Source organism: Solanum stenotomum, chromosome 2 (genome assembly GCF_019186545.1).
Source record: "Solanum stenotomum isolate F172 chromosome 2, ASM1918654v1, whole genome shotgun sequence".
In the NCBI taxonomy this organism is placed as follows: Eukaryota; Viridiplantae; Streptophyta; class Magnoliopsida; order Solanales; family Solanaceae; genus Solanum; species Solanum stenotomum.
The window spans coordinates 5,684,383-5,703,941 of NC_064283.1; the positions used below are offsets into that span (position 1 = coordinate 5,684,383).

At 32.5% G+C, this 19,559-nt stretch overlaps 2 protein-coding genes and 1 non-coding gene across 5 annotated transcripts in view; all 3 read right to left on the reverse strand.

Annotated features, from left to right (window-relative positions):
- LOC125857041 (ergosterol biosynthetic protein 28) overlaps positions 1 to 19,559 on the reverse strand; it is a 257,213-nt gene that overhangs the window by 22,021 nt on the left and 215,633 nt on the right. The gene's annotated exons all lie outside the window — the stretch shown is intronic.
- TRNAE-CUC (transfer RNA glutamic acid (anticodon CUC)) lies at positions 6,425 to 6,497 on the reverse strand. The gene has a single exon. It is a non-coding gene; the product is annotated as a tRNA-Glu (tRNA).
- Positions 14,320 to 16,404, reverse strand: LOC125857030 (inactive poly [ADP-ribose] polymerase RCD1-like). Its single transcript, XM_049536698.1, has 4 exons — positions 15,223 to 16,404; positions 14,884 to 15,125; positions 14,685 to 14,797; positions 14,320 to 14,567 (listed from the first exon to the last, which is right to left on the reverse strand). The coding sequence occupies exons 1-4, from the start codon at positions 16,302 to 16,304 to the stop codon at positions 14,472 to 14,474; spliced, it is 1,533 nt and encodes a 510-aa protein (XP_049392655.1). The 5' UTR covers positions 16,305 to 16,404; the 3' UTR covers positions 14,320 to 14,471.

The following is a 19,559-nucleotide window of genomic DNA, read 5'->3' on the forward strand; positions in this document are numbered from 1 at the left end:
CATTCTTAAATGTTATATTCTTATAAATTTACTCAAAAATCATCTCATTATATAAACTAATGTGTAAAATTTGATATTAAATTGATGCTCTTATTGTAATAAAAGTGAATTGTCAATCAACCAATATGTTATTTATATTTCTGAATTGGTAAATTAGTTTCTTTTTCAGAAGTGGAATGTGGTGTGAATTAATCGAGCATNTCCAAATATAGAGAATGGAGAGTAAAATAGAGTGGGGTTGGAGATGGTCTTAGAGCCTGCTTTTTATAGGGAATATGAAGTACTAACTCGGTCTACTAAAATTTGAACCTATATCAAAAGAATAGGAGAAAGTTTATTATTGAAAAACCCTAAACTTAAATGCAATAAATTATAAATTTATTTTATTAATTATTGGGTTACATTCTTAAATGTTATATTCTTATAAATTTACTCAAAAATCATCTCATTATACAAACTAATGTGTAAAATTTGATATTAAATTGATGCTCTTATTGTAATAAAAGTGAATTGTCAATCAACCAATATGTTATTTATATTTCTGAATTGGTAAATTAGTTTCTTTTTCAGAAGTGGAATGTGGTGTGAATTAATCGAGCATATGATTCATGTGGAATACTTAATTGTGATGGATATTAATTTATTTATTTTTTAAATTACTTTATTTAAGTTTTAGTATTTTACGAAGGATATGGAATCCACATGGTCTTCATGTGTTGGGACTTGGGACTTATCTTGAATAGTTGGACATCATTTTCCAGATATGTTTTTTTAATATATATAGTAGTATCTCATTTTAACTAATAAATTATTTGATCAATAACACAAAATCAAGATTTGTTTACCATTAATTGCATACCAAGTTGGCAACGTGCATATCCTGCACTGAAGTTTCTTCATGTTTTTTCTTAATCTGGAAGATTCTAATTGCTTGACTAGATCATTTCAGCTTGGAATAAACTATCATATAAAAAATAAATTTTAATAATAACAATAATATATACAGTGTAACTTTCATATTTGGAAAGATTTATAAATGATTTGTATATAGTAGGATTGCTTGTTAGATGAATTGGACAGATAATTATGTTTATGATTTAACTTATTGGATATTGGCTTTTAAATGCAATCAACAAGTTATCGGTTGATTTGATATTGAATTAATAATTAATGGGCGGTTATAGATGGTGTATTGACTCTATATCATTTCATACTCCTTTCTTTCACTTTCACTCACCAATATATTGATCTTTAATCAAACAAATAATTTTTTCAAGCTCTACTTAAGCTAGTAATCATGTAATTGTAAATCCATAGTAAGAAATATATGAAAGTATAAATCTTTAGGGCTCATGCACATAAATATTTATTTAACAAATATACTTACGGTAAAAATATAACAACGATAATTCTTAACGGATTAATCGTTTACACAATAAGGAAATTGAGTAATCTATCCATAAACCAATAAACTTTTCACTATAAAATTTCAATCCGTTCACCAACCATTTATCCAATAACACAATACTAATATATCAATAAGCTAATTTTACGATTGATTTATCGGTTACTATACTGTCCAATAGTCAACAATAAATATTAATATGTGTCTGCGTCAATGCAGTTTCTACGTGTATGTACAACTAAATATATGATTCATGATAATTATAGTTAGTCACCATGACATTTGGTAATCGTTATCATATTGTAGTATATATTTGATTTATTGCTACTTGAAAATGATATTTTCGTACTGCATTTTTATTTTTCTTACTTTTATTCTAACAAGTACTTTTCAGTACTTCACTTCACGTAGTAAGGGAGATGATAATTTGCTAATCTTTAATTAATTAATAGTAACCTTGTACGAGTATTGATTAACCAAGAAACATGTTTTACTGTTGGGTTTGGTATTCCTATACTTAATTAAGCTGAAGATGACATATTTGCATTAACGAATCAAGTTGATAATTATCATTAGCTACGTGGGGTCCCATTTCAATTAATTTAACGATTGTCCTATTTGTTCTTGATTGCCATGTACTAAACCCTTAAGCTAATTTAATTAGGTCTTTTTTGTTAATTATCATCCAAATTGTTTCTGTATTTTAGGATTATATATGTTGCACTAAACTTTGTAATTATAGGGGTTGTTTGGTTCAAATTAATAAGTTATCCCATGATAATAATCAGGATAATGATCCCTCTTTCTATATGGATAAATTTCATTTCTCTTAATTAAACTTAGATAAAAATGGAAGTAGCGAAATTATTCCAAAAGAAAAAAAAAACTTGTACACATCCATCTAGTTCTCCATCTGAATTTCCAAACAACATGATCTTGACATACTATATGTCGACTAACAACTTCTCGATGATCTTTTGAGTTCACTAATGACTATTTGTAAGGTCCTTACCTTATCAAATATTTAATTTTTAAAAGTAATCCAGTCCAATCCATTTATGAACTAAACAAATGAAAGTATCTCAACATATTACAATTTTTAAAATTATGTGATTTCAACATTATGCTAATCTTTCATGACATGTTAAATTAATTTAATTTGTTGAGATAATGTCTCATAAAGGTTACCTCATCATTAGGTCTGCTTTTTGCTAACTTATCTGTTTAATTCATCCTTGTCACAATCTATGAAAACAAAGTAAATATATAAAAAGTAGGAGTAGAAGAATGGGTTATGGGCCTAAATCATCTAATGTTTTTGTCTTGTTTTCAGAGGGATATTTATTAAATTGACACCTAATTAGATGTGTTTGCTCCACTAGTTATCAATTAGGTTTAAATTTAATCAAAGTTACTAATTAATTAAGTAACTGAGAGTATATATATGCCAAGATTAATATTGTATGCTTAAGTTGAATCCTGATCAAGTCCATATAAATATTTATTTGATCAATGTAATTAATATTTGTATAAAAACCAGATGTATGTATTTAAGCTAAGTTTCCTTCCCATTTCTTTACTATAGAGTTAATTAGAAGCATATATATATGACAGAAAAATTGGGTGTGATGACAATCTTTTGAACCATACATGGAACTCATGACCCAAATCAGAAGGACAAAATGATAGATATGTCAGTTATATTTGTACGAGATTTTAAAAATTTCAAGAAAATATTAGTTGATACACATAACAATATTTTTGTTGGACAGTACTTTCTTCATTTCAAATTAATTAAATCGTTGAGGTGTTTCACACTCTTTAAAAAAGAAGATTAAGACATAAATTAGATTTAATTTTCCATTTACCCTTATTAATTATTATCAAATTCATGATCAAAATAACTAAATATTAATTAATAACTAATTCCTATACAAACTAATGAAGGGTAAAATTGGAAGAACATTCTAAAAGTAGTCGTGAAAATTGAACAATTAAGTTAATTTAAAAAATAAAAAATATTTCAATAATTTAATTAATTTAAAATGTAGGGAGTAATATTTTAAGACTTGAGTGGAGCTTTCCTATTACACATGCATCATCTTTGTTGCCTATATAAATTAACAATTTTCACTTCTTTGTAAGGGGTTGGATTTTGTCAATACCAAGAAATATTGGTGGAGTAAAACATTAATAGAGATATGCAAAACTAAACATTTTCTCATAAACAGTTCATATTTAACTTATGTACACGAAATAATTTTTCTATAAAGGGTGTCTACCAGACTTGCGGACTACCCTTCGCCTAAGATAACCCCATCCATCCCACAGCCACTTCGAATAACCAATCGGACACTCTTCATCAGAGAATTATGTTATATATATATGTTAAATTCTACATTTAAAGAATATATATTTAAAGTTGGATATTCTTAACAAAATTTATGCCTTTGGCGCAGCGATAAGGGTGTCCAATTGAATGAAGGAGTTTTGGGTTCAAACCCCAAGTATCACAACAATTTTTTATTTTATTTTGACGGGCACACACACCATTATTCTTGGACACCCTTCATAAAATTTTTGGCTTCGTCACTGTCCCAAGGAAAACATTAATATTCACACTTGGCATAAAAATCAACCATAAAGTTTTTTATTTATAAAAATATGAACATCAACATCAAGCCCCTGCATTTTGAAATGTTAAAAATGGAACACGTGGCATACAAAATTGAGTCAATTGTTTAGTAGATTTTAGTTGTTGTCATTGCTGCCAAACATGGAGCGAGAAAACTTCACGAATTTTCTGGAATTTATGTGCCGCCAACGATACTTTTTTGTCTTTTTTTTTCTTCAGAATTTTATTTCGAAAAATTATTTGAACAGATCAATTATTCAATTTAAGTATTAAACACTAAATAATTTTAAAACGCTAGCTAAAACTTAATTAATAATCTAAAAAACAACTATTTTGTCAATTACTTCTCACTAGTAATAGCAAAATTTGTCTTCTAGTTCGAGCAAATAAAATGCGATATATATTCGGATAAAAAAGAGTTAGGAGCTTTGGTCTCCTTCATTAATGACTTTTCTTTTACTATATATATGTATTTTCTTCTTAGATTTTGTATAAAGTTGTCTTTTAAGACTCTCTTTTTATGTCTTGGACTTTATTTGTTGATATATTAAAAATGTGTTGCTCTACTTTTTAGTATATATATATCCCCATATATTATATTAGTCGTATTCTTATTTGTTGTGTTAGCTAGGGTTTGTTTTTCGTTACTGTTTTGGTGAGTCTAGGATATATTTGGGAATTTTAGAATGGTACATTACTATATACTATTGATTGAATGGTAATATTTTGCTTCTAGGGTTTAGGATTTATTTCTTTTTGTTAGGATTTTGCGCATATTTGTATTAAACAAATGTTATGAATATTGGATCACATATATTTATGCAATTCTATGTGTATACATATATGTGTGTGACTGTGTGTGTTAATTTGTTGATAATAACTATTGAGTTATAATATGTGTCTATGAGCATGGTTAAAGCTAGAATGAGGCAAGCGGATTTAATTGAATCTCATTTTTCAAAAAATTATACTCCACAAAGGTGAAAATAGTTTTTTTTTTTTAAATTATAATATGAATTATTTGATCTCGTTGACATATATAAGTAAAGATTCTAACAAAACAACCAAGGAAGTCTAAAAATCGTCTTTGAGTTCTCTTGTATGTATTTATGGCTTGACACATTAATAATTATTCATTATTGAGTATTATGTACGTTCCACATTACTTGAGTATCAAAGCTTCCGATCTTCAGTCATATTTTTTTATTGGCATATATATTGTGCATCTCTTGGAAATAAATATTTTATAATCAACAATAGGAATGAGTAATTCTAAATTTCTTTCGGTACAATGAGATAACATATTTTATTTATATTCTGAATTAATAAATAGTCGTTCTCTTTTTCTCTTTCACTTGTAAAATAATCTTTTCTAAATATCCTTAACACAATTTTAGAAATCACATTTCTGCATCTGTATAAGTAAACTATAAGTATCAAGATCAAACAGGATACTTGAGTATCTAATAAATAAAAGTCACTATATTCTGCAAAGTTGATATGTTAGTTAATATAATTTAATCATCTATTTTCTTTGTATATGTTCGTGATTTTTTTTTATCCTATTCACGTGCAAGCGTAGGATTGTTTGCCTATAAATTATAAAAAATTTTATCATCAATTAACTATTTGTCTATAAAATTTTGACCAGATTTTGCTATAAATCATAAAAAAATTTATCATCAATTAACTATTTGACTATAAAATTTTGACCAGATTTTGCTATAAATTATAAAAAAATTATCATCAATTAACTATTTGAATAGATTTTCAAAATCTAATCAACTATTTTCAAGTTCTAGCCAGTTTTTAGAACTTCCATCTACAAAACTTCATTTTTTTTCCAAATAAAACACATGTCCAGATACAACTTCAAGAATTCAATTTTCAACCTCAAAATTTATAGTCAAAAGTGAGCTTAATTTATCGAAGTATTATACATGTAAACAATGACATGTTAGACTTATTGTTCCGAACCCTCGAGAAAAAGAATATACCAATTACATATATATATACAAAAAAAAACGAAGGCTTCGGAGAGTAAACCAGAGGTCTTGGCAATCTATTTTTAAGTCTATGAAAGGGCACCTTGAAGCATCGGTTAGCAAAAGAATAAACTGCTTACATTACTCCACACGGAGGGTACAAACGCGACATAATTCGTGCATCTAACTGCCTGCAAATCGAGTTAAAAAGAGCAGGATTCAGAACTTTTACAAAATTTCATTCGAAAATTATTTATACTCACATTAAACTGTATTCATCTTTGCAGGCATCGGACTCATAAGATCATCTCTTCCTTGCCGTTTATCTACAACAATATTACACTTCTTGTAGCAGAAAAATAAAACCGACCCAATGTTTAGTATGTCATGTTATGTTCATTCCATTGCCGGGAATTGAACCCGGGTCTCTCGGGTGAGAACCGAGTATCCTAACCGACTAGACTACAACGGATTGTTGATGAATCTTGCATGTCTTAACATGACATACTAAACATTGACCCTCAAAGAATACATCTGCAATCTCAGATCAGTAGCAGTATAAACATACGAGAGAAGCTTTATGGATGATAGTAAAAGCTGAAATATCCTGTTCTCTTTTGCAATGGTAAACTTTGTTGTCAGATAATATATTTTTACGAAGATAGTTGAAAGAATGTTAACATACCATACATACCCGCCACAACTGCTCTCCAGATCAACATCAACAGGAAATATCTGATATACCTACCAACATGTAGCACTTCTGAGATGGTCCAAATCATAGAATTAATCAAATACCTGCGCCGAACTCCTAGTGAGTGTAGGTTCAAAATCAACTGCTGGGTTTAAAAATGACTTAGTCCCTACCAATTCTTTTTCAAAATAGGTTGTAAGGTTTTAAATTCTGCATCTCCACCATGAGACAGAAAATCGTAAAACTTTAGCTAACAGAATGAATACTTGAGGACTCACATGCTATCCTGAAATATGAAATGATTATTTTCAGATTAATTTCTCTATTGCAATTTGTGGACTATATTATGATGTTTATTGATTAACACAGATAGGCCTTCCTTTTTATTTCCCCTATCTCAATTTTCACATATCCTCTATATATCTCAATTAGTTTAGACAGGACTACCAGCTAAAAAATAGTGGTTCTAATCCTTCAGAGGCCACTACTGTAGTAAGGAGCAACAAAAGCACCACCACATGGGGATCAACATGGCTATTGAAAACAAATTAATACACTGGTGCTACCTTTCAATCTTTCTCACTTGCTCCTACAAAAGCAAGGTCGAAAAGACGACACATAAGTGGTTGAGATGAAGGATATTTTGAAAAGTTAAAAGAATTAGTAATCCTTCTTAGGAATTGAATGGATTCAGTCTTCTACATACACAAAGAAGGTAATCAAGAAAGGAAGAAAATTGATTCTTCTTTCTTCAAAATTTAGGAGCTCTGACTTACGTGATCCAGAAACTATAGAAAATTTATTTACGTAATAACAATACATTAACTACTATTCTGCAGTCCTCCCCACATAGTCATCTACCAATACAACTTCTAGCCAAGCAATCAGAACAAAGTCAAAAGGAAAGGCAGCTAGAAAGGGGGGGGGGGTGTCAGAACCTGATAAAAAGAATGCACTCAAGGCATATACCTATGACAAATATGAAATGAACTTGAAGAATGAAGCAACAGCTGGTGACAGCCAACCATCTTGCATGCTGGGACAAAATAACCTGTCGGTGAGAACATACTTGGACCAATTACTTCAGTGGTATGGATGAATAGCCGGAGAAGAAAATAACAGATAAACCTTGAAGAATAAAGCAACAGCTGGTGACAAATATAAGATTAACTTGAAGAATGAAGCAACAGCTGGTGACAGCCAACTATCTTGCATGCTAGGACAAGATAACCTGTCGGAAAGAACACACTTGGACCAATCACTTCAATTGTGTAGATAAATAGCTGGTCAAGAAAATAACAGATAAACCTTGAAGAATAAAGCAAAAGAGGAAGCTTGGAGCCCACTGTTTTGCTCATGAAAGATGACCACATTTTTCTCATGTAGCAACCAGCCATAAGAAAGCTCCACTAAAGATACGGAAATACAACTGAACTGTAAGCACCTCACTTGCATTATACTCTTTGCTTGCTCATTAAAGCAAAACGTGCTAAGTACAGTTTTTCAGCCCATCCAATCACTAAGATTTTCACACTCCACCTCACCTTCACTAGATTCTGTGATATTTCGATCAGCTGATGAGACATTGAGAAAAAATGCAGCAACTTTCTTCTTCTACAAGACACTAATCAAAAGTTTATTATAACACAGAAAATTAAGCAAAAGGAACTTGTACCAGAGTACCTTAATACGTGAAGCAATTAGGTCCAAACGGTCTTAGCCCTGCAAAGACGTTAGTTAACCAGTTAATGTGAGTGACAAGAGGAATGTGATCTCTTTCCTTTTCCACTCCTTCATATAACAATGATATGACGAACGAAGAGTGATGAAAACAGAAGACAACGCCTGCCTTTGAGAAGTGAAACCACTCCATCAAATTAGGAGACAAGTGCTGAGACCTTGTGCACCCTAACATAAATCATCCAAGTCCAAGAAGGCCGTGGGTCTAATGAGTAGTCAGTAAGACCTATACCCAAGGAGAGACGACATACAGTCAAAAAACAGTGTGTAAAATAGCTTAACATTTTCATCCTTTCAATAGATAATAAGCAAAGGTGCGATTGGAAAGAGCAGAAAATAGACTATAGCCATGTGAAATATGTGCCCAAAGAGTAATTAATCAGGAGTATGATTCACTTAATCAGATACTGTTCCATTATTGTGCATAATCAGATTTACAATGTACTGTAATCTATTAAAAGCTAAATTTTTTTATCACAGTTATCATGTGTATTTATTGCTTTACAAACAACCAACGTGACTATGGAAGTTATTACTACCGGATAAATCTGGACAAAACTAATGAGTTTTCACTATGTCACTCATGAGTTAATGGAGACCACCAAGGAAGAACTTCTCAAATATAACCAAGAAAAACTTTATTATGATTCTCAGCATGTTTACAAGTCACAAGTAATTAATACACAGTAAATTTAGCAAGCTACGTTATAAAATATTTGTATTTTCATGTTGCTTAAATTGCCACATTTCTTTTGCGGTAATTATTTCACTGGCAAGGGAACTTATGTAGAAGTGCTGTTTATGAGAAATAAAATTAAGAAACAAGCTGGTACAATGGGCACTCTTACATGAATTATCCAAGTCCAAGAAGATTACAGCCCGAAAGAAAAGCCATAAGACCGTTACGAGGAGAAACAAGACAAAGAAAATGTTTCTTTTAACTGAAGAGAAAAAAAGTAATAGGATAGGTCAGCATTTTGTCCCTTTCAATAACTCCTACAATAAGGTAACATTGAGGAGAGCAGAAGATGGCCTATAGTCATTAAAGATATACCTAAGGGAGTATCTAATTAGTACTCAGATTCAGGTAATCAGATTCTTGTAGTGTACTGTGATCTATTAAACAGCTAAAATTTGATTAAAATTTAAGATGTACTCCCTTCGTTCACTTTTGTCTACCATTCCAAACATAGATATTCAATTTTACTAGTCACTTTTATAAAGACAATTGATTTTTTCCATGTTTTACCCTTAGCATTAATTACTTATTCACCAAATCATTTTCCAAGACCTAATATTAAACATCAATTTATATGAGTATTATGGTAAAACACTCATTTCAATCATTATTTCTTATGGGGTGTGCAAAGTCCAGAGTGGACAAGTAAAAGTGAATGGAGGGAGTAATTAATAATTTACAAACTAATTATGAAACTGCAACAGATGTTCCTTATGTGGTAAGGCTAATGAGCCAGTGAGACATCTCTTCTTACATTGCAACTTTACTGAATAGCTGTGGCAGATTTTCCTTAATCTCACAGGCATATCTTGGAGTATGCCTAGCAGGATTGATGAGACTCTATTCAGTTGGGAGATGGCTGGAATTGGGGCTACAAACAGAGAAAGATGGAGGATGATCCCTGCTTGTATTTGGTGGACTATATGGAGGGAGAGAAACGATAGATGTTTTGAGAATAGGAACAACAACGTGCAGGAAGTGAAGCTTAATTGTATTTTGTTGTTCTGCTTTTGGTGTACAAATGTTTACTCCAATGAAACTGAGTCAATCATAGATGTTTTAGGGTCCATTTAGAATTGGTTCAGTTTTTGGATAGATTGTACTTCCTTTCTGCTTATTTGTAAATATGGTTTTTCAGTACTACCTAAGTACTATATGAAATACAAACGTTACCAGTTTCAAAAAAATAAATGCCATTATGAAACATTAATAACTACCTAATAAATCTAGATAACTCATGGGTCTTCAACATACTGCATCCATAGTCCAACAATCATCACTTATTACTCCAAATCATAAGAGGATGACAATTATGCTTAAATAAATAATCTGTTATATCAAAAAGGAATTCATATGAATTTCAGCACTTCAGATCAGTTGCAACAAGTTGATACATGGAGAATTTTAGCCTCTATGTTATATATCCACATTCATGCTATTTAACTTGTCAGAACACCTTTCTGGTAATTATTTCATTTGTAGGGAAATTTAACAGTGCGTGTTTATGAGAAATCATGCCAAATATTGATGATTCCATGAACACCATCATGAAATTAAAAGCTTGATTAAGATTAGTAGTTCATGAAAATGCTTTCACTATTTGGACAATCAAGCAAGAAGGGTGCTAGCGAAGAAAACATACCGACTTGTTGAAACTCATTGAACTAAGTGATGGTGAAAAGACCAAACTCATGTTTTTCAAGGCTGTACAATAGATACTACCGAACATGTGCATCATGAAAAAGGAAGATGAGATATCTTTTGGAATAATGGTAGTTAAAGGTGGAAATAGAAAAAATAACAACCACCGCATCATTCAAATGACAGCAAAGTACAACATTTTCACTCCTGACATTCCACCAGCGAGAGAAGTGAAAGCCCACAAGATAACTTCACCAAGTCATCTAATTTAAGAGAAATATGGAAAAAAAAGGATCCATATATGTGATATCTACTAGTTGGGAATAAGTTTTAGTCTTGTTAGTATGCTAATTTGAATCTACTGCTTTTCTAGGAGTATCTTGATCTTATGATAGAATTATATATGCCAGTGAAAATATAGAGAACTTCTAATATTACTACTATTATTACTATTGGTACTACTACAATTACTTTTATATATATTTAACTTTGTTTTCACATTTATTTTTGTTTGGTACGATAATGATATGGATTGAGCTTAAATGGAGAACATGGTCAGTGAAAGTTCATATACCTGACCCCAACTTGTTTGGGACTAAGGCCTAGCAGTTGTTGTAATATCTAATTTATAAGAAAAGGTGGCTCACTCAAGATATACTAATAACATGGATCAAATACCAATTTATGATCTTTTTCCACTTTTCTCCATCTTATTCTGTCTTAAACTCTGCATGAAGCAAAGATGTCTGCCCTTGGATCCCAACTAAAGTGTTCAAATTACACAAATCCTCTACAATTATTTGAAAGAACAGTATGTGAGCTAGCAAAAAATACAGGTTGAGGGTCACATATGTACTAGAAGAAAAAGTTAAAGAGTCAAAGTAAAGGTACACAACATCTATGAGAGGGATAGAAACATCTAACGGATTCTTGAACCTTGTGCTGAACGAAAGGAATATAAGGTCGACCCCCAACTTACAGTCTATTCCAGAGAAATAACAAACAGATGGAGACGCTCAGTAAGTAACTGAACAAACAAAAACTGCACTACACCGAAGTGAATATAAGCACAGCAAAGAAATTATGGTTTTCTTACTGCTACGTAGCTAGATTTGGCACTAAGACTAGGAAGATCTTCCAATAGAAAACTAAGTTGAACATTATTTTAATGTAGCCTGGTTTTTGGCACTAAGACTGGGAAATTTGTCTAACAGAAACTTAAGTTGAACATCATTTCCCTCGCCAAACGAGTGGAAAAATACAAAGTAAATAATCAAAATACAGAAAAAAAATCACAACAACCACATTTCTGATTCCAGCAGTAACAAATGAATGGCATCCTATATTTGCCAATTAGGCCGCCTAACTAAAGCACGTCTGCTCAAACTGTAAATCTGAACACCTCCTCGTTTATAAATCCCAACCCAAATAGATTTTTGTTCAGTTTTGAGTTCATGAATAAAGTCGGCCCTGGTTGGCCATCAATGGAAGGTTGAAATCACATTTAATGTGTTCTATTTTGCCAACTATCTGTTATGCCCTCTACAGCTTACGAGTAGAGACTTATTAACCCAGTTAAGCATCTTTAAATCATTCATCAAGCTAAATATGCAACCCACTAAATGGAGGATATGATCCGCACTGTCAAAATTCAACCACAGTACATGTAGTTGGTGGATAGTATAGACCAATGTAAACATTCAAAAACTTTGCATTCTTGTATAAAGGAAAACAGTGTGCTGAAAAACATGATACCCCTGTATGCTGACATCGCACTACTGCCACTAGCCATCAACTGTTATAAACTTAACTATATCTGATACAGAACTTTTTCCAGTAATTTTCCGTTCTAACACTGAAAACAGCTAGATATATAACCCTAATTCCATTAAAAGCAGCCAGCCTTGAGAAGTTAAAGCATCCACTAGACATGCAAATACACCTACCTCATTTAAAGGAAAATTACTCATCTTTTAATCAGCAACACAAGCATGAGGGTAAGCACCTAGTGTCCACATTATACTCCACAGTCATATTTGCCACGTGTCATAGACAGATTGTTTACTTCTATGCCACAAGCAACAACTGATCACATAAGTTGCTTCTAGTTAATTTATTTATCAAAATTGCTAAAACATTTTCTCTTAAATATTTTACCTTTATCATGACTATGCAAGGACCTCCAAGTGGTAATGAGATCTTATCTCACCCTAAGAACAGGCAATACATATATCTTCCCACCCCGTGGCATAATACACAAATGATTAAGCAGGAAATCAGTTAACTGAAAGAAGATTTCTAATGTTCTTCTTCCAGTGAAATCCAAGGACCTGAACATAATTTTTGCTCAAGGAAAAAAAAAACTCATGCACACAAAAACGTACAACACATTAAAAGAAAGTAGACATGCAAGTGAACGTCATAAATACTTCCACTCACCAGAAAGCAAAACATCATTGCATGAGACAGCACTTCAGTTGGTTCTATACCACAGATGATCAATCAATAATAAACCAACTATATGTTAATAAAGCTGCCACCCTCATCACCATTCGAAGGCAAGCACCTCCATATAAAGCACATACCTTTACACAAACTAGAATACTTACTAGTGAAACCAAACTTCTTACATGCAACAGATAGTTTGCATGAATCACATAAACACAAAGCAAGGTCCATACAACCATGTACCGAATCAATTATTCCCTCTATTTCATTTTATATGACCCTATTTGATTGAGCACGACGATTACGAATAAACAAGGTAACTTTTGAAACTTGTGCTATTAGACATGCCATAACATTTTTGTGGTCACAAACGGTTGAAGTATGTGTGGCTATAAAAGCTTGTGATCAAAGAAAAAGTGGAAAGTTACACATAAATTGTTCCCAAATTTGAACAGGGAGCATTCTTTTGGAACAAACTAAAAAATAAGTCACATAAATTGAAGGGTGTGTTTGTTAACATAGTCTAGCATCCTAGTCACAACTCAAAAGCAGGCACGTCCCTATAATTCATGCCTCAAGCTTCACTAACATAGAATGTTTCAAAAAACAAACTACTCACATGCAACACTATGTATATGCATCATGCACGAGTAAAGCAAGGCCCTGATTAAATAACCATTCAAAGCACAGGAAATATCAACGACCAACTTAAGCTGCTAATTCTGACAAGGATCGTGATCAAATGAATGTGATTCTCTTTCTGGCAATCAGAGATATATGTAAAATATATGTAAAAGTCTCCCAAGTTACATAGAGTGATATAGATAAAATAAAAAGGAAAAGGTTAAAATCCAAACACGAGAAGGTCCACACAATATCCAAAGAACATGAAGAACAGAGACGGGAAAAAAACTGTAAGATAAACCATATCAAATCATATTTCTGTGAAGCCATACTCAAGCCTCCCTTAAAGAAGGCGGGATGTGCACATTATAGCTAGACGATTCCCAAACAAAATTCCACATGCAGGTAGTTGTTTGAACAGGTTTTACTTCATTAAAAGGCAAAAACATCCTGAGCCTTTTAATATTATCACTAGAACAACTTCTTTTGTACAAGTTGGACTTATCAATGAGAAAACATCCCATTTCATCCCAACAAAATTACACAAAAAGAACCTCATCTCAGCCATGGACTTCCTGAATAATTGAATGCAACAAGTCCTCACCAACAAGAGATCGTAACTGTGTCATGAAAATTTCTTTCCCTACTTTGCCTTCCTGTGAACAATTTGTATTAGAAGTCAAGATCAAAATAATGGTCTTGAAACCAGATTCACCACCTGTATATAGTAAATCCTTGAATAACCAGTGTTAAAAAGGGAAATCCAAACTTACCTGATAGGAGCTATACAAACTTTGGAACTCCAGATTTTTTGGTGGGGGAAGTGAACTCTGTAGCTTTAATAGAATCAATGCGCTATGAGCATGAGCACCACCATTCAGTCGACCTGTATTTGCACTTGACTGTTCCGTTTCTCTTGCGACAATTAAAAGTAATTGAAAGGAATGAATAACGAAAAGGAGCAATACATACCTGACATATGAAAACCAGATTTATAACTGACTATAAACAATGGTAGAATGTGGGTGTTCATATTGCTACACCATACCACATGCAGCTTTGGATTGATTAAGTCATCAACTCCAGTATCAAAATCCGCACTTGACGGAAACAGCTGCTGAGATCCTAACTCAACCTTCTCGAGCTTTCCCAATATAACTCGACATAACATGATATGCTTTTCACCATTTTCATCTATCTCGCACATCATTTCACTACACACACAACCAATAACAAGTACCAAAAAATAAATGAACATAAGCAACAATTAAGAAAACACCAATAATAAACTAGTTCAAGAGCAGCGCATACCTATTTTGAGGTGAGCATAAAGGCGACAGGTAGATACCAACACCGTGAGTATGGTAACCGGGAACAATTCTCTGCATTTGAAAACCACGCCACATGACACTAACCATTTTCGCCGACGAGGTCCCATACCAGGCATACTCAACCCTGGCGTCCCCTCTAGCTCTTTTAACTATCTGCACATTATTTCTGAAAACTTCAAACCGGGCCTGTTCCACTGGCCCGGTTCTAGTGCACTGATGAACAGCAGTGACTGTAACACCAGCTTTCAAAACAGAAAACAGTAAACCCCTTACCTTCCGATAGTTTTCCTCCTCGTTCCCCAATGACCTTGTCCTAGGCCACTTTGGTGAAAGCAATTCAGTAGGCGTAGAGACAACACGCTGCTCTATCACATTCCTAGATGAACTGCCTACTTCCCTCATCACTTCGTTTTCCTCACTTTCCCTCTTCCTCTTTCCTAACTCGTCTCCAGCTGAGTTCCTTTCAATGATTTTTATCTCAAGTTCAATCTTACGATTCTCCGAGGAGAACTTTTCATCAACATTTACCTCGTTTTTATCGAGATTTTCTGAACCCTCAATGAAGACCTTAGGGTAAAAACCCTTACCACCGACATCAATCCAAGCGATGGGCAGCTCATTCCCACTGTCCAAATTGATTCCTATCATTCGATAAAAATCAAAAATCAATTTACACCCTTCCATTTCCATCTCAACCATAGCCTCGCCACTCACAAAAGCTGAAACCAGCACATCCATGGTTTTTTTCTCGAAATCCACCCACGATCCATCCTTAAACACCATAAACCTCACCGGCATCCCACTCTCCTTGAAATTCCGGTGGTTTTGAACCAACAACTTAGAATGATCAGTCGATCTAGCCGACGGAATCAACCAGTTCCTCGGAATAGGAACCTCAACCCTCACTTTCGTCTCATAGACACCGTCGTCTCCGCTTCCACCTGCTGCCCTCTCGAAAGGAATAGCTATCTCCACCTTGTTACCATTGAAACCAGCTGAAATCGAATCGACTTCATCGCCGGCGATCATCGGAGCACAGGAACCGACCGAAGCTATCGACATCCCTTCAAATTCCGTTGAGCAATACAAACTAGAGAAGAAGAAGGAACTTAGAAGGAAGAAACAGAAGCCGATACAAACGAGATAAAGAAGAAACAGAAGGCAGGCGATACAAACAAGTTCTCTAACAGTAAGAAGAAACAAAAATTTAAGTGATTTTGGAGAAGACAAATAAAGCAAATGACCATCTTAACCTTAGTTTAACTTCACTTCAATTGTAACGGTTTGTTTTAATGGAGACAATATTTGGATAATTTAAAAATAATTGACCTAAGAAATGTGATTGTTGACCAGACTAAATTAGTAATTAATGATTTTATGATAAAAATTCTAATTGTATTTTATATTTGACCATTTTTCATATAATATTTTTTTATATATAATTACTAGGTCTTAAATATGAATTTATTAAAGAAATTTTAAAAAATTAATATTTCAATTTTTGTTAATGAGCCAAAAGTTGTTATACATTTTTATTTTTTTCTAAAAAGAAATAACAACAAGAGTCATTGAGAGGCGGATCCACGTGCTTATGTGAGAGTGCACGTACACTTGTTAACTTCGAAAAAATTATATATATATATATATAGCTTGAACATAAGATATATTTTATTAGCCTTAATATAATACTGAAACTAATTGGGTGTATTGGTTTAAATATTGGGTGTCTCTTTATTTTGAGGTTATAGTTATTATTAAATTCATTACATTTTATTACATTAGTTTTATATTTCTATGTTTAATAAATATAGCACACAAATCGATATTGGCTGATATGCTTTAACTAACATGAATTAGTTATTGATAGTGCACCCATTGTCTTCAAATTTTAGGGTCGCCTCTGCTTTCACAAGTTGTCCTCTTGAAAGAAACAACTATCTCCACCTTATTTCTATGGAAAACAGGTGAAACTGAATCGACTTCATCGTCGATGATCATTGGACGATCATTGGAGCACAATTGAAACTGATCAAAGCTATCGATATCATACACTTCCTTTGAGTGATACAAACCATAGGAGAAGCAAAGGAACGTAGAGGGAAGAAACAGAAGGCGATGCAAAAGGGATGAGAAGGAATTTAAATGAAGGAAGAAACAGAAGGCAATACAAACGAGTCTGTAACAAAAGGAAAAAAACAAAAACTTAAGTGAGTTCCTTACGTCTCAATTTTTATACTACTTTTTTACGGGAAAGGGCGAATAAAAAACTGACTATTTTATCCTTAGTTTTAAGTTCGCTTAAATTGTAACGATTTATTTTTATGTGCTAGAAAGGTTGGATAATTTAAAAATTGTGGGTGTGAGAAATGTGATTGTTGACAAGTAATAACACTAGATTAATAATTATGATTTTCTAAAAAAATTCTAATTGCATTTTATATTTGACAATTTTTAGCATGATATCTTTTTTATAATTTTTAAGGCCTTAAGGACGAATTCATTAAAGAAATTTTAAAAATTAATATTTCAGTATTTTCTAATGAGCCAAAAGTTGTTACAATTTTTTTTTTCTAAAAAAAAGTGGAAAAGGGTCAAAAATACCCTTAAAATATGCGAAATATACCACTTATATCCTTCATTACATTTTGGATAAAAAAATACCCCCGTCGCTACCCCAAAAGACCAAAAATACCCTCAAGAGTTAACTACCCAAATTTTTAGTGATGTGGCAAGCCATATGAGACTAATCTCTCCACCTAACCGTTGCCAACTTGGATTCACTACAAAAAAACTAAACCTTTAGTGGCGATAAAAGTTGCCACCAAATCTCAAAATATTGCTACTAAAGGTTATGAGTGATTTTTAGTACATATTTTTCTTTATTGAAAAAATATGATAATTATTTTTTGGTTGCAATTTAATTTTCTAAAATAAATAACATGCACTATCAATATTAAAAACATCCACTATTATTACAAAAATCATCAAAATTACTTCTCGATTCAAATCTCCTACTACATAATGCATAATTGTACATTTTATGCATTTACATATGACATAAAAATAAAACATATAGTGTCTTCAAACTCTTCCTTGATCGATATCATTTATGATTTTTTTAAAATAATGAAGAAAAAAACACAAAATTAGAATTTAATGTTAAAAAATAAGTTAAAACCTTTAATGACGATATTCTGGACTTTCTAAAGGTCTAGTTCTTTTGTAGTGAATCCTAGTTGGCAGCGCTTAGGTGGAGGGGTTAATCCCACTTGGCTTGCCACGTCACTAAAAATTTGGGGTGTTAAATCTTGAGGGTATTTGTGGTCTCTTAGGATAACGGCGGGGGCATTTTTATCCCAAAATGTAACGAAGGGTATAAGTGGTCTATTTCGCAGAATTCAGGGGCAATTTTGACCCTTTTCCAAAAAAATAAATAAAAACAACGATTATCGGATCAAATTTTGGAAAATTTTTTATTTATATCATATATCGTCGCTGCTTCCACCTAGAGGCGGACACACATGCTTACGTGAGGGCGCACGTGCACCCGCACCCGCACCCGTTAACTTCGAAAAAAATTATGTATATATGTGTATATATAGCTTGAATAGAAGATATATTTTATTAGCCTTAATGTAATACTAAAACTAATTGGATGCATCAGTTTAAATATTGGGTGTCTCTTTATTTTGAGGTGATGAAATTGGGTTTGAATTCCACTTAATACGTTTCTTTTTGTTGTTTTTTCGTTAAAAAAAAATTTGATAAAAATAAGGGGGTTGGTAGTTTTGAACTAGCGACCTCATGTGCAAACTACAAAGTGAAGATAAAAAATTGACACTTCACAAAGCAAATTATATCTATTATAGTTATTTAATTCATTATATGTTATTACATGTATTTTTATTTTTATTTTAATAAAAATAGTACATGAATCAATATTGAGTGGCATGTTTTAACTAACGCTATGATAGTGCACCCATCGTCTTCAAATTTGAGATTCGCCTCTGCTTCCACATGTTGTCCTCTCGAAGGGAGAAACAGAAGGCAGGCGATACAAACGAGTCTCTAACAGTAAGAAGAAACATTTTTGAGAAGATGAATAAAAGCAAATGACCATTTTATCCTTAGTTTTAACTTCACTTAAATTGTAACGATTTGTTTTTATGTGAGAGTATTGGAACATGTAGCTCGTCTCCTGCTTTGGCTACAATTCCTAATCTACCTAGTAATCCTAAGGACAAGGGATAGCTTACTTAGTCTAGTTAGGTCTCCTAGTTAGATACAATTTGTATTACTATATGTGTGTATATATAT

What these genes read in the sequence shown, in the direction of transcription:
- LOC125857030 (XM_049536698.1), bottom strand. Translation starts at nt 16,304, where the DNA reads ATGTCGATAGCTTCGGTCGGTTCCTGTGCTCCGATGATCGCCGGCGAT. An exon ending in TTATGCTCACCTCAAAATAG is followed by an intron (nt 15,126 to 15,222) that starts GTATGCGCTGCT and finishes TTGTGTGTGTAG; the next exon opens with TGAAATGATGTGCGAGATAG. An exon ending in ATCTGGTTTTCATATGTCAG is followed by an intron (nt 14,798 to 14,883) that starts GTATGTATTGCT and finishes GTGCAAATACAG; the next exon opens with GTCGACTGAATGGTGGTGCT.